The sequence below is a fragment of the Leptodactylus fuscus genome, chromosome 1 (genome assembly GCF_031893055.1).
Source record: "Leptodactylus fuscus isolate aLepFus1 chromosome 1, aLepFus1.hap2, whole genome shotgun sequence".
In the NCBI taxonomy this organism is placed as follows: domain Eukaryota; kingdom Metazoa; phylum Chordata; class Amphibia; order Anura; family Leptodactylidae; genus Leptodactylus; species Leptodactylus fuscus.
The window spans coordinates 193,051,778-193,067,483 of NC_134265.1; the positions used below are offsets into that span (position 1 = coordinate 193,051,778).

The following is a 15,706-nucleotide window of genomic DNA, read 5'->3' on the forward strand; positions in this document are numbered from 1 at the left end:
CCTTTACCTCACTACTGTGCGCCGCAGTGCTATTGGACCTTGGGTATGCGCTTCCTGAAGCTAGCCGCGCATGCGCGGAGGGGGAGCCGTACACAGGCGGAAGTGCCATAGAGCAGTCTGGGTGACGTGTCTGGTTTGGAGATGGCTGCACAGGGAGAAGTTGACGAGCTGTTCGATGTTAAAAATTGGTTTTATATAGGCAGCTACCAACAGAGCATCAACGAGGCACAGAAAGTCAAGGTGAGGAGATGTTCCTGCAGTCCAGGGCTTTCCCACGGTAGCTGTCTGCTCAATAACACAAATCCATGGTCAACACAGTATTGAAGGGTCTAAAAGTATGTTCACAGCTGTGCAGAGGCTTTCAGGAGATCGCTATGTGATGTGTGAAGCAGAAAGTCAGTGAAATAATTCAGTTGTCTCTGGATAACACACATTCCAATAGCATAATGGGTTAAATGGCTTCCTATTGCCCATGAGATTCTGAGATAATAGGACTAGACTGTGTGTGCCCCATTGGGGACAAGATCTGATGTGAGTCTTGACAATTTGTACAGTGCTGTCGAGTATGTTGACGCCATACTAGCAGTAATAATACTTATACTAAGGGAATTAACTTTTATTTTTTCTTTTGTAGCCTTCAAGTCCAGAGAAAGAGGTGGAAAGAGATGTATTCCTCTACCGGGCGTATATAGCTCAGGTACGGTAACATATGACCCGTTCTTGCTCTTATAAGGCTTATTATTATTATAAGGCTTATTATTGTATCCTCATTATTTCATATTATAAGGCTTATTATTGTATCCTCATTATTACATATTATAAGGCTTATTATTGTGTCCTCATTATTACATATTATAAGGCTTATTATTGTGTCCTCATTATTACATATTATAAGGCTTATTATTGTGTCCTCATTATTACATATTATAAGGCTTATTATTGTGTCCTCATTATGACATATTATAAGGCTTATTATTGTGTCCTCATTATGACATATTATAAGGCTTATTATTGTGTCCTCATTATTACGTCTTATGTTTTTTCTTGGTAACAGAGGAAGTATGGGGTTGTTTTGGATGAAATTCGCTCTAACTCCAGTGCTGAGCTGCAGGCTGTTCGCATGTTTGCGGAGTATTTGTCCAATGAAAGTCGCAGGTACGTTTGTTATGAAATCTATTTTGGCTTTTTCCTTTATTTAGCCAGTTGCAGGCCTGGCCATTTTCCCCTGTTAATGTCCAGGTACAGTTTTGCCTGTGAGGCATCATTTACAGGTTGCTCACTGTCAACAAATTAGTTGTTTTATGCGAGTGCTGGATTTTCACCTGTATTCTATGTGAAAATCCTTTTCAAACTGAGGGACTGCATCGTTCACATGTTGGAGGTGAGTTGAAGAAATGCTTTTGTTCCATATTGTGTGTTAGCAGCATTTCCCTTGTTCTGATTTCATTTATCTTTATATTACACCTGTCAAGTGATTTGTGTTGCCCTATCTGAGAGTAAGAAGTGATAATGAGAGAGAAGATGAGCTCTATGACATATAGGTCTTGATCAACCTACCCACACAATAACTCCTTATACATGTACATTGATACAAGGAAAGCAGCCTATCTTGAACTGGCCTGAACTCGGAGCCACTAAGACTCCCAGCTGATCTGGGTAGGGTGATTTATTACACTTGATAAAGGGCCTACGTGCCTGAAATGCATTGTGCCTTAATAAACATATCGTTATCCAATTGGGTGAGCGCTTCTTCTTGCCAAACCTTCTGAAGATTTTGGTCCCAGTCTGTTGATATCTTGAACTGTCAGGATGGTTAGGACTCCCACTGTCTCTTTTAGGAGTTTTATCAGGATTTATTATCCTTCTGTATATATCACAGAGCTCAGCATCCCCCCTCCTGTCACATGCTGCTCTGACAGGTTTACTTTAATATATTGTGTCCTTTATAGGGATGCTATTGTCTCTGAGCTTGATAAGAAGATGGCTAAAAGTGTTGATGTCACCAACACAACCTTCCTGTTAATGGCAGCTGCAATTTATTTCCATGATGGCAACACAGATGCTGCCCTGCGTACTCTTCACCAAGGAGAAAGTCTGGAATGGTAAGTAGCCCACATTTACCCTGCCAAATACTATATTAAAGGGGTTGTCCCATCACAAGGATCCTATCTATACTGCTTGTTAATGTGGATGTAAGACTTTTCCTAAATACATTGCTTCAGCAAAACTGCTTTGTTTGTCCACTATCTTACTTTATTCAATTCTTTGTGGCCATAGCCCTGACTTAGCTGCTCATGAGTCAAGTGATGTATCTGCTGCTCTCAGGGGGGAGGGAGGAGGGGCTGCCTGCTCTCAGGGGGGAGGGAGGAGGGGCTAAGTGCAGGGAGTCAACCTGTGTATCTAGCTATTCCTGTGTCTACACCACGTGACCTAGCTTCCTGCTATCAGAGGAGAGGAGCTGCTTTCATATCTTCTGTTCTCCCAGTTATCAGGCTAGCTAAATCAATTGTGTTCATTATGGCAGAGACAGGCAGTCTCTGTATGTAACACAGAATGGAGTTGCTCCTGCCTGTTCTTCATAGTCCAATATGGGTAGGCGGAGCTACACGTGAATTTGGGGGTGGAGCTAAACGACAGTTTGCCTGTGAAACCCCGCCCACCAAATGATGCAAGAAACCAGGAAGAAAGAAGATTTTACAGCAGTAAAGACTGATGAGTATGTGAGGTGGGAATACCCCTTTAAGTCTTCTTTTGGTGTGACAAAATAAACATTGTACATATAGCAAATAATGTGCAGCCTAAAATAATGGTGAGGCTTGGACACTTGTTCAATATCGTGTTCTGTGGTACGCCGCTATCCTGGGAAAATATGTAAAAGTCAGGTAAATTAGGGGGGAACATTATTACAAGCTATTTATATATTGTAAAGGGAACCGATCACCAAGATTTTCAGCACTGCCCGGTAGGGTATGAAATATCATTATTAGCTTTTCCGCTGTTATGATAGAAATCACCCTTTTACCTATAATAGTTTCCTCAGAAATCAGTATGTAAATTAGCTAAGAAGAGTCACTCTCGCCTGTTTTCTGAAGAGAAGAGTCACACTGAGAGGCTGTTTGTATTTGCGTATTAGCAGCTCTCATACTCCCCTGTGTCTTTAAGTACTGATAGCTCAGTTTCTGTAGCACAAGCTTTGTTTAAAAGCTCAGATTCGCTACGTAAGAATAGTGGTTTTAGGCACAACAGAGCTCAACGTATTTGCATCTAAAATTATCCCCCCAATCTCTCAAGGTGATGATTTTCAGAGCATAGACCATCAAGTCCGAGATTTGTTTTTATAGGTAAACAGTCATTTTAATATAACAGAAAAGGTAAAAAAAAAAAATAGTTTACATATCCTTCGTGACATTGCTGTGGGTTTAATGTTGAAAGCATAGTGACAGATTCACTTTAACCCCCTCTACAGTTTTGGAAGAGCTGGACTTAGGGCTTGAGCTAAGTGCATTATTGTTCACCCCGACTACAGCATGTTCAGCAACACACTAACTTTAAATGGCTCTAACTCTGGAGCTGTGATCTTGGTCACGATCTTGTAGCCCCCATAAATCTTCACTGTTGGTCATCAAATAGTGCTTTATTAACAGTGCTGGTTACACATTTTGGCAGACTAAATGGACTTCTCAAGATCTTGTTATAGACCCCTCTTGCAAATGTACTAGTAGGCAACTATCTGCTCCTTTTTTTTGTTGCCTTATCTTTTTGAGTCCCATAGTTCAATAACATATCCATGGCATTCCTATAATCTTACCTGTGCATACCCCAGTCAGCCAAATCAGTCTCTCATCTGTGCAGAAATGTCACATGGAATTACTCGTTCCCAGGCATCTATCTGTCTGCATTCTTCACAGCAAGCATGACACTATTTGTCAGCGTTATTATTATGAAAAGTGCTATTTTTCCAGAGATATGCCATTTCAGTGCCCAATAAGTTATGCCCAACTTGCGTCAAAGGAGACACACACTCAAAAAGCTGTTGTACCCCAGATAACCAGCTCAACAGTTTTTAGAGTGTGTGTGTCTCTGCTGACACAAGTTGGGCACAAGATATTGGGTGCTTAAATGGCATATTTTTGGAAAAAAATTGCAATTCACTTCACTTTACAGCTGTGTATTCATTTCTGGAAAATAAATTTCTTCAACTCTGAAGGATGAGAGGCTGTATGGAGAGGGCTCAGGAGCTTAGTTCTCTCCATACACTGGGGATGTCGGCTATATAATACAGACAGCTCCTGCAGGCTAAGAGCCGAAATAATGATCACCACCCTCTATAATGTCATCAGTTTCCATGACAGCTGGGAGTCATAAGCAGTATGTAATAGAAGTCAATGGATTTTACTATACACTATATTGTATGAGCAATCAGACCCCCTAGTATTCAATGTCCCTAGGTGGTCTGAAAATAAAAGTTAAAAAAAATAAAAATAATATATATATATATATATATATATATATATATATATATATATATAAAAATTCAAATCTCCCCCTTTTCCTAGATCAAATATAAAAAAAAATAAACAAACACTTCCGGTACCCCCGTTCTGAAAAATGCCCAAAGTACTAAAATGTAAAAATATTACATCCCCTACAGTGGATACTGTAGGAAAGAAAAAAAAAAATCAAAACTGCCAAATAGCTGTTTTTTCAACACTTTGCTTTCTAAAATATATGAATAAAAAGAGAGCTGACCTTCCCCAAAATTGTATCAATAAAAATGACATCTTGTCCTATATAAAAAGACTCTTTATCCAGCTCCATACATATAAATATAAAAAAGTTACAGGTATCAGAATATGGTGACACAAAGAAATTTTTTAAATGGTATCAAAACATTAAATATACTATATAGATTTGGTATCACCGTGATCCACAGAATACAAGTAACATGCCATTTTTACCACACAGTGAATACCGTAAAAATTAAACCCATACAAATTAGGCATGAATGTGTTTTTATTTTAATTTTTTTTCAGTTCCACCTCCTTCTGAATTTTTTTCCAGCTTCCCAGTACATTGCACAGGATATATTCTTTCCCAGATGTACAGTTTGCTTTGCAAACAATAAGCCATCATGTGACTTTGTGAACTGAAAATGAAAAAAAGTATGACTCTTTGAATGTGGGGAGGCAAAAAACAAAATTGGCTTAGTCCTGAAGGGGTTAAAAACTCTTAAGGGGGTTGTCCCACGTCGCATACTCGCCAGTCTTCGTTGCTATAAAATTTTCTGTCTTCCGGCTTTGTTGCGTCATTGGTGGGCGGGGTCACATATGCAAAGCCAAGCGGCGAGATGCCACTGGCCCTGCAGGCGCACTCATAGACCAGTCTAGCCTTCACAATGCGAATACAGACCCGACATCCGCCTCTCTCTATTACAGCGGATACCGGGTCTGTATTCACATTATGAAGGCTAGACTGGTCTATGAGCGCGCACGCAGGGCCAGCTTTGGCTTTGCATATGTGAATACAGACCCGGCATCCGCTGTAATAGAGAGACGGATGCCGGGGAGTGTAGATGTCGGCACAGATGCACAGACGCCGGCACAGATGCCAGCAACATCTCCATGCTCCTGCCCTGCATGAAGGCAGAAGCGATGCAGCTATTTCGCTCCTCCGCCTGCCCCCCCCAGAGCAGCAGATACATCACTTGACTTATGACCAGATAAGTCAAGGGATGTGTCCCAAAAAAATGAATAAAGTAAGATAGTGGACAAACAAAGCAGTTTTGCTGAAGCAGTGTATTTAGGAAAAGTCTTACATTCACATTAACAAGCAGTATAGATAGGATCCTTGTGATGGGACAACCCCTTTAATGCGCATTTTGATAAATTCCTTGAGGTTGTTTACATAATGGTGTTCTTGGAAAATCCTACTTTACTATTATCTCTGGGGCTTAACAAAAGTGACATGGTGTCCCATCTATTCCAACCAGTCCGGATTCCAAAAATGTGCATGGTGTCTAAGACCGACTGCATAGCTAAATGTTGAATTGTGTATACTTGTGTCAGTAGGACTAAATGAAATTTCCTGATAGTACCCATAAATAAATAAATATGCCGAAAAAAATACACCATTGTGTGGAAACGTATAGCCACACATGATGTGCATTTTATCATTAGACGTTAAGGAGTAAAATGAATTATCGATTACACAAAATTTAATGTGCCACCTAAATTACAATTTCATATTGTAGTATTTTAAAATATACTGTGTAAAAGTGAAATAAAAAAAAAAAATAGTTGGGCCAACGAGGGAATAAATGCTATAAAATAATAACTATTAGCCTCTGCCTGCAACTTCGTCTGTGTGAGGTTGGCGTCGATGATCCGCCTATATTCAGCAAATTGCTGCCGTTGATGGTTTGACTGCTCTGGCGTTTTGGCAGCTCTCAAGCTGTCCTGCTGGTGAACTTGTTCCTTGCATCATGCCTTGATTGTTTTGGCATCTGAACAGTTCTCTGGGACGCCATATAAACGTGTTGTTGGTGTCGATGATCCACCTGCTGTGGCATTTTGACAGCCCTCAAGCTGGCCTGTCGCTGAACTTGTTACTTGCATCATGCCTTGGATTGTTCTGGAATCTCAGCAGCTCCCTGGGACGCCATATAATGAGTGTGTTGTTGGAGTCTGTGATCTGCCTGCTTCTGCGTTTCGACTGCTCTAAGAGCCGCTTGACGCTTAGCTTGTTCAGTCCTCCTCAGCTCCACTTGAGTAGAACTCTGTTGACTTCTGGCTACCTTCATAGCTCTAATTGTTTGAGAATTTTGCGACAAATTAGATTTTCTTTTTACTGGCATGTTTAAAATTGTGAAACTGCCAATTTGGATTAAACATAGTTACATAGTTGATGAGGTTGGATAAAGACATTAGTCCATCAAGTCCAACCTATAACCCTACAATCCCTACAGTGTTGATCCAGGGGAAGGCAAAAAACCCCATGAGGCTCATGCCAATTTCCCTATTTCAGGGGAAAAAATTCCTTCCCGGCTCCAAATCTGGCAGTCAGTATAAAAACCCTGGATCAACATGTCCTTAAAATCTAGAGTCCATAACCTGTTATATTTTTCTCTTCAGGAAAGGCATCCAGGCCCTCTTTGAACTTGTTTAATGAATCCTCCATCACCACTTCCTGGGGCAGAGAGTTCCTGAGTTCCTTCTTGTGTGTGTCTGACTAGAGCATATCAGATAATCTGCAAATGCTTGTACACAAGTATTGTGTTTTCTATGTGTTTACACAGAGAGATAACAGACCTGGCTTTATCAGAACCTGAGATAAGCTGCTGACAAGAACAGTTTAATATAGTATATGTACATAAATTCATAACAGACGTGAAGCCATGTCATTAACCGGGATAAAAAGTAGCCTATGTGTTAATTGAGGTTACAATCTATCTGTGTGCCAAATTTCATCCAAATCCGTTCAGCTGTTTTTGCGCCATTGAGTAACAAACACACAAACTGTCACATTGATAATATTAGTAGGATAGGATTATTTACCTTTTAAATCACCCTTGTTTCAGATTGGCCTCTTCTGTTCTCCTTACCTGTCTTCTCTGTAGAGGTGATGTTCCTACCTACCTATGTGACCTCTGAAGTATATCACTTATTTCAATGGTGCATCAATGGCAGGGTTTTTATTAGGCAAATTAGGCTTTTTATTAGGCATTATTTATGTCATTTTCCTCATTTGACCAATTTTTGATTATTTTGAAAGCCCCTTTAAACATAGGAAAAAAGGCTGACAACTAGATAAAATTCATCCTAGTTTCTCAGAATATGAGAAAAACGCTATTTCACATCTGGTGCATCTGCAAATGATCGTTTGTGTATAGATATGATAGAAGAAGTGAGCAAAAAGTATTAACAATATCATTTTATTCATCACAGCATGGCAACAGCGATCCAGATACTTCTGAAATTAGACAGACTTGATCTAGCTCGGTAAGTGTATTTTTCTTTGTATATATTATGAGTATGTATAATCATAGGTACACACACACATATGTTGGTTGACATTAGAAGCACCACAAATAGACACTGTGTTGGCAGTAACTTGGTATACAAGTTAAGGCCCTGATCACACAGCGCAAGAGGGAGTGGATTTTGGCGCTGAATCCACGTCATAATCCACCCCCTCACAATAGCGGTCTATGTAGACCGCTAGCGCTCTTTTTAGAAAAAAGAGGTGAGCTGCCCTTTCTTCAGGCGGATTCTGCAGCTGATTCAGCCGCATCTCGCGGCAGCACGATCCGGACTGGGCCCTTTCATTTGCCGCAACGGAATATGCACTGCGGAATCCCCATGTGAACTAGCCCTAACCCTGACGATGTATAGAAGTTCTTGAAACCCATGTTATAGTATTTAAGAGAATTGATATAACTGCTTCTTTAGTAGTACCTATTACTTTTATTTTCTTATATTTTCATTCTAGCAAAGAACTGAAGAAGATGGTGGATACAGACGAAGATGCAACACTGACACAGCTGGCAACAGCATGGGTTAACATTGCCCTGGTCAGTATATGGCATGGGTTGTATGTAGAAAGTTAGGTTACCAGTACTTTTTTACAGTGGTTGTATCATAAAAACAGTTCTTATCCATGTGCCATATTAGAGGCACTATGAGAGCAGGTCCCATTTCTGGCAGTCTCAAACTGTCCTCTTTATTATATAGGTGGCCATTCATTTAAATGAGTGCCATGTAACAGTCCAAGCCACAACCCAATGCAGGGGAAATGGTCAGCTCACCAAGGACCCCCTAACCCCACCTAAATTAGTTGTTTTGATAGACAACTGCTTTCAGAAAGTGAATAGAGCAGATTATGGTCAGTCAGCGTACCATACAAGATGAAGTGTAACCAACACCTTCTATACTTAGTTTGAATCTTTGGCAAAAGTAAAAACCATTATAAATAGAGATGAGCGAGTATTATTCGAAACTCCAGTTTCGAATAGCATGCGCCCTTAGGAATGAATGGACGTAGCCACTTTCATTCATTCCTATGGGTGCGTGCTATTCGAAACGGCCGTTTCGAATAGCACTCGCTCATCTCTAATTATGAACTAATGATTCCCAAATTCCTGACCTTATTGTGTCTTCTCTTGTGAAATTGGAGCATCATCTCTACTTTTAGAATGTACCTTACGTTAATCCTTTCTGCATCTGGTAAGCAGACTCATACTAAAATATATATATATATATATATATATATATATATATATATATATATATATATATATATATATATGTGTTTTTCCTCCTGTGGCAGTTGCCCTTGTCATGCATCAAACTGAGGACACTGTGTGTGTATCTAGGTTGCGTGATAATTCATGAATATTTCATAGATCAAGATAGCTTTTTACTGTGTTGTCTGTTGCTGCTGTATCTCTGTACTCAGTTTTCTCATGCTTGAGTCTTATTCCAACAGGGTGGAGATAAACTGCAGGATGCCTTCTACATATTCCAAGAGATGTCTGACAAGTACTCTTCCACTGTTCTGTTGTTAAATGGTCAAGCTGCTTGTTATATGGGACAGGGAAAGTGGGAGGATGCGGAAGGAGTCCTACAGGAGGCGTTGGACAAGGTACTTGAACATGATTATCTATTGGTGATACTTTTTATTAGCATACAAGGACTTTAAAGGAATCTGTCACTGCCTTTATGCTCCTCTCTTTTAAGGTAGAATAAGGAAATGACAGGCGCACTGATTTCAGTCAATAAAATTCTTTTTGTGACATTTATACCTTTTATTATAGGTGTGCCAAACTCCTATTAGCTAAGGGCAACATCAGCCTTATGGTTTTACTCAAAGGGTCAATAATAATTATGAGACTGCATAAACGTACTTATACCAGTTAGGTGCAGTTACATTTATAGCCTGTTGAAGCCAACCATAAGGATGATGTTAACATTATTGTTAATACACATAGGTAATGGTGTCCTAATTATCTCCCACCTGAAGGTAAACATCGTTTACTGTTTGTCCCCTCAACATAGATATAGTTGACCCCTCAGGTAATATTTCTCCCCACCCTAAATTACATCACATGCAGTCCAGGCCATATCATCTCCTTCTCTATGGTATAGTTTGCTAGTAACAGGGTAGCCAGCAGGACAATAGAAGAAGTGCACAGCCGGGTGACACATCAGCACTTTGCAGGAAAAAGAGGTAAGTATTCAATTTCCTACACCTGGGGATAGTAGTGTGGTGAGAGAAGCTATGAGGCCTCCTGGTTTAGGGGCGCAGTTGCAAAGGCAATCACTGTGACCTCTATAGCTGTTTCTTTTGTCATTGGAAGGCCTGTAGCACTCCCCAGCTTAGAGTACTGGCAACATTCTGGCAGAGGACAGGACATTTGGCTCGCTGGTCTTGTGTTTTTGACACCTGTGCCTTATTAGTTCTAGAGCACATATTACTCAGGGAGAAAGGAGTCCATGATATTAATGAGCTGCAGGCTACCCCTTTCTTCTGCCACTAATTGCCACAGTGGACATAGGGAGCTGCACCAATGACTCTCTTACCTGCACCCCGGTTCAGGTTAAAACTGGGTGTAATGTGTAAAGTTAAGAAGCTCCACTACAGAGTGAAACAAGTTACACCATGTTTCAATCTTAGTTATATGTTTCTAGAGTAGTGCTTGCAAATCCTCAAAGTCCACTATACACGTTGGCAACTCTATATCCAGTAATAGAATCTGATATCTGATGCATACATTGAATACTAGTCCTTGACATTAATGAGCTGCAGGCTACTGCAAGAAAGCCAATTTATGCCAGTTGGTATTGAGGCCAGACAACCTCCAAAGCTATCATTCAGAGATGTTATGGCCAACAACCAAGAGCCAGTGTCATACATGTACAGATATAACACAATTAACCCACACTTCTACAATTTGTTGTACTGCTGCATTGTGATATCTCATCATCGAAGACAACAAAAACCAATGAAAGGTCATTTTATTAATTTATATAGGTTTTTGATGTCTTTTGTTATAAGATATCACACTGCCGCAGGTTAGCCAATTGCAGAAGTTGTGGTTAACCCTGCTACAGCTGTATAATGTGATTTTTTTATTATGTGTTCAACTGTACTAGAAGCCCTTATGGCTGCTGCCAATAGCTCAATAGTGATTGCAAGCAATAAGGGTGATAAAGGGCACTCCTACTGAGTGTCGGGGCTTCCACCGCACTATAAATAGTACCTTTTGATGTTATTGATGTCATGACCTTAATGTCAGAATAAAGCAAAGAGATTGGTCGGTGGTAATTGTATTGTTGTTAAATGTCACTGTAAACCTTTTTTTGATTTAATAAAAAGATTGAAGTCAAATGACAATATCTCTCATTAATTTTCAGGACAACAGTCACCCAGAAACGCTTATTAATTTCATTGTATTAACTCAACACATTGGAAAACCACCAGAGGTAATAGAGGAATTGTTTTTATCTTCTTATTGATGTGTTTTCTATTTGTGATGCTCAGGTGGTCTTAGGCTATTATTTAATGCAAAAATTATGAAAAATCAGCAAAGTAATCTTGCAAATTGTGTTGAAGATAATTATTTAGCCAAGACCTCACCCTCCCACCATAGCCAATGGTCGTACAGTTTTTCAGAAAAAAAACTGATGCAATTGGCCACATGCGTCAGACTTTGTTCTCTCACTCCTTCAATGAGTGAAATCTGTGGCATTTCTTTTATATATGGATGTATTTCTCTAATCTCTGTGTAAAGGTGATAGAGATTTATATAATAGGACAGAGCTAATATGGGGATGTCAGGCTTTCCACAGCTGGTGGCAGGTACAATAAACAGTAAAAATTCTTACAAGGAATCTGTTTAAAAATGTATCATGACAATAGTAACATGCAGTGCAATAGCTCGTGTGTTTTGAACAATACTTGCAGCTCATGACAGAAGCATCAAAATAGTAAAAAAAAATATATATATATAATATATATATATATATATATATGTCAAACAGAAAGCTTTTTGGATTTTTAAATTAGATACCAGCTACCCTAAATTTTTTTCCATGTCAGGTGTTTATGGCATATTTAGGTTGGAATCTGCACAGAGGACTTTTCTCTCCGCTGGTTTCAGTATAAAAACTGCGAAAACCCGGCAGACCCCATTATAGTTTATGGGGTCCATAGGTGTCCTTGGCTTTAGCACACAGGCTCTTTGTTGTTCTGGTCCCCCAGCTTGTGCAGTAAACTGTTATGTTATGATTAGGAACCAGTGGTTCAAAGCACGTAAGTTGTTGCCACCACTTTTTTATTTTGATATTGTTACACTGGATTCCTAGAAATACAAGCTAGGTTTTAATGGCGGTGTCGGTCTAACTATGGAATGAGAAGAGTGGCAGTCATCTTTCCTATATTGTGTTAACTACATCCTGGAAAGCAAGTGTGAATTTGACTTTCCATTGACTTCTCTCCTTATTTCATTTTCTTCTTTAGGTAGATATTAGCATGTATTGAGGTTTCCACCTGAGCTGCAACACTGTATGGGTACTGTTAGAATAGATTTAGACAGAAAAGTTGTGCTGTGGATTTTGGCACACAGTTAAGGGCTCGTTCACATCTGTGCCCGGTCTCCGTTCATGCAGGTTTCCGTTTCCTGCACAAAACTGAGTAGGAGACGGAAACCTGCAGGACTCTTTCAAACCCATTCATTTGAATGGGTTTGAAAAATGTCCGGCCGTGAGCGCTGGTGAGCGTTTTATGCTCTCCGCTTCAAAACCGTTTTTTTAAATCAGACACAGAGTCGGACATGCAGTACTCTGTGTCCGGTTTAAAAAAAAACGGTTCCGCTCACCGGCGCTCACGACATGACAGGTTTCCGTCTTCTGCATGCAGAAGACGGAAAGCTCAGAACGGACTCCGGGCGCTAGTGTGAACCCAGCGTAATACCAGCACACAGAGAAATACTACACACATTATACTTTGAAATGGCACAGTCTTATAAATGAAAGCTCATTAAAACTGAATTGAAACCATATACATTTGTTGTGCAAGAGAATATTTTTTTAAAAAAATATTTCCAAATTATAACTGTATATATTAAAAATGACACACTAATGTTATTAAGATGTCCTCTGATTTCAAGGGATTCAGTAAGGGCAATAGTAAACTGCTTGGGTTATTTTCATGATTTGGGTTTTATCCTCTTTTTCTCAAGGTCACAAACCGCTATCTATCACAGTTGAAGGATGGACATCGAAATCACCCGTTTATTAGAGAATTTCAAGCAAAGGTAACTGCCATTTTGTAAAACTGATACTTTGCTATTGAAAAGGCACAGCCTCAATATTCTTGCAGTATTTCTATATCTGCTTTCAATTTCTAGAAATCTTTGTGGTGTTCAGTGCTCACGTGCCATTAATAAAGTAATTCCCAGATTGACAAGATCGGAACAATTGCTCATAAGTCCAGACCACCGGGATGGGACTTTAAGCAACTCACCTCTGCTATGTTGTTTTCGTAGCTCTCATTTACCCATATGGAAGTTCTGGAAACAGTGTAGAGCAGCACTACCCAATTCCCAATCATCTATGCACTACTTTCTAATTGAATTATAGACAGAATCAAAGAACCAGGACTTACAATACAAAAGCAGTGATAGCGGAAGTAGAAGAGCCTACATACGCTGCTGCATACATCATAAGTCCCGATTCATTGATCCTATTATTGCTGCTACCAAAAGGAAGTGCATGAGTGGAAAGTGTCTCTCATATGGAATGCCAGTTGTCCCATTAAGTATCTCAGTCAGCAGTGATTGTAGCACTTAAAGAGCATCAACAAAGTTAAGGAGCTTCCTTTGTTAACGCCAGTTGTGCTACTTGAGAATAATGGTGTGCTTTATGAGTTGCTATGAAAACCATTTTCCCTTCACTTGCTGCATCCTTAACCCCAAAATTGGCTGCATCTACAACAGAATAAACAACAACCTGTTTGGAGGGGTGCTCCCACTAGAGAACAGGTGATTGACTTTTTGTTCCTTAAAAATAACATTAAACACAAAAGGGAGATTAAGTATTCATTTAAAAACACACCGCTTTTCTAATATGAGTATGTGTTTGATGAACCTCATGTGTGGCCTCTTCCTAGCTCAGGAGCACCCTGCATCAGGCCATGCACCTGCGCACTGATATCTGCTCCTTGCAGCTGACATAGATTTCTCATATCATTTTCACCAGTAAACTGGCATAAAGTGCTGATAAATCTAGTGCACCTCCCATGCCATGCTTCCATCAATAAAAGTGGTTATGGGTGCCAGAAAATATTTAATTTAAAAAAAAAAAAGCTAAACTTTTTTATTTTTTATGCCTGACATACAGAGTATAATAAATCCTGCCCGATGCTTTCACTTATACTTTGGTGTATGATAGGTCTCCTTTAAAATGTTTTTAAGAATGGTTATTCTAAATGGTAACAGAAGGAATGCATTTCATTGGCTGTGGCATATATGTATTGGAAAGGATTTTGGTTGGTTGAATATGTAACATAGGTTTAGGAAAGTTGCATGTATAATGTACATAAAGTAGTTTAGTCATTACTATCTCTATCAGATGGAATATAATGTCAATCTTTGTAGGAATTGCTCCTTTCAAAGCGTTAACAATTCTCTTCTGTTTCTTCCAGGAGAATGAATTTGACCGCCTTGTGCTTCAGTATGCTCCCAGCGCATGACCTGGACCCGATTAATTTATATTTACTCTATCAACACAAGTTCTAGTTCTTTCAATGAAAATACATAAGTTTCAAATCAGGCGGAATGCCAAGTCTCACAAGTTAATGCAAGTGATGGAGGAGGGGATATTCCTTTACTCCATCATTGTATAGGAATGTAATATACTGTTTTTCAGTAAGTCTTGCCACTCTCCCTGACTGTATTATTCCTTGTAAAATTTTCACATGTTCAACTTGTGTTCATTTTGTTTAGCTTTGACATTCCCAATAAAACCTTTTTTTTTTTCTTTCACTCTCTGTTTACACTTGTGTCTATACAGAAACATATTTGGGGCCTTAACCCTTAAAGACACAGCCCAAAAGTGCTCTAAGTTTTCAAAACTGACATGTCAGATTAAAGGGCAATAACATTGAGACTCGTTAACTTACAAAAGTGATTATGAAATTGTTTTTTCGTGACACATTGTACTTCATGTTAGTGTTTATTTAGAAAAAAAAATAGGAAATTTGATGGAAATTTAGAAAACATCACAATTTTCAAAATCTGAAGTACCCTGCTTCTCAGACAGATAAGTCATACCACCCAAATAAATAAAAGGGGCTCTATCACTGGGAAAAGTCATTTTTATCTAATCACATGCTTGCATAGGCTTTAGAAAGTCTATTTCACACTTACCTATAGTATGTATATTGCTTCAGTGGTGTCTGAATAAGTCCGTTTTTATTCATATGCTAATGAGCTTCCAGCCAGCACAGGAAGTTCCCAGCAGCCTCCTCTCTTCTATTATCTCCTATGTTTGGGAACCAAACAGGAAACTGAGTCATCAGCAGCAACAGTCTCCCATAGAAAACAATGGCAAAGGGTGTGCACCATCTATCGTGCACTAGTCTAATTAGCATATGAATATAAACGGACTTATTCAGAAACCACTGAGGCAATCTACATACTATAGGTAGG

The 15,706-nt window shown here is 39.3% G+C and overlaps 1 protein-coding gene across 1 annotated transcript; it reads left to right on the forward strand.

Moving 5' to 3' along the window:
- Window positions 1-70: 70 nt before the first annotated feature.
- On the forward strand, window positions 71-15,047 carry COPE (coat protein complex I subunit epsilon). Its single transcript, XM_075280724.1, has 10 exons — window positions 71-240; window positions 635-697; window positions 1,055-1,155; window positions 1,950-2,102; window positions 7,944-7,997; window positions 8,488-8,569; window positions 9,484-9,639; window positions 11,412-11,480; window positions 13,238-13,312; window positions 14,701-15,047. Exons 1-10 carry the CDS (start codon window positions 142-144, stop codon window positions 14,746-14,748), a joined length of 900 nt encoding a protein of 299 aa, XP_075136825.1. The 5' UTR covers window positions 71-141; the 3' UTR covers window positions 14,749-15,047.
- Window positions 15,048-15,706: the final 659 nt, after the last annotated feature.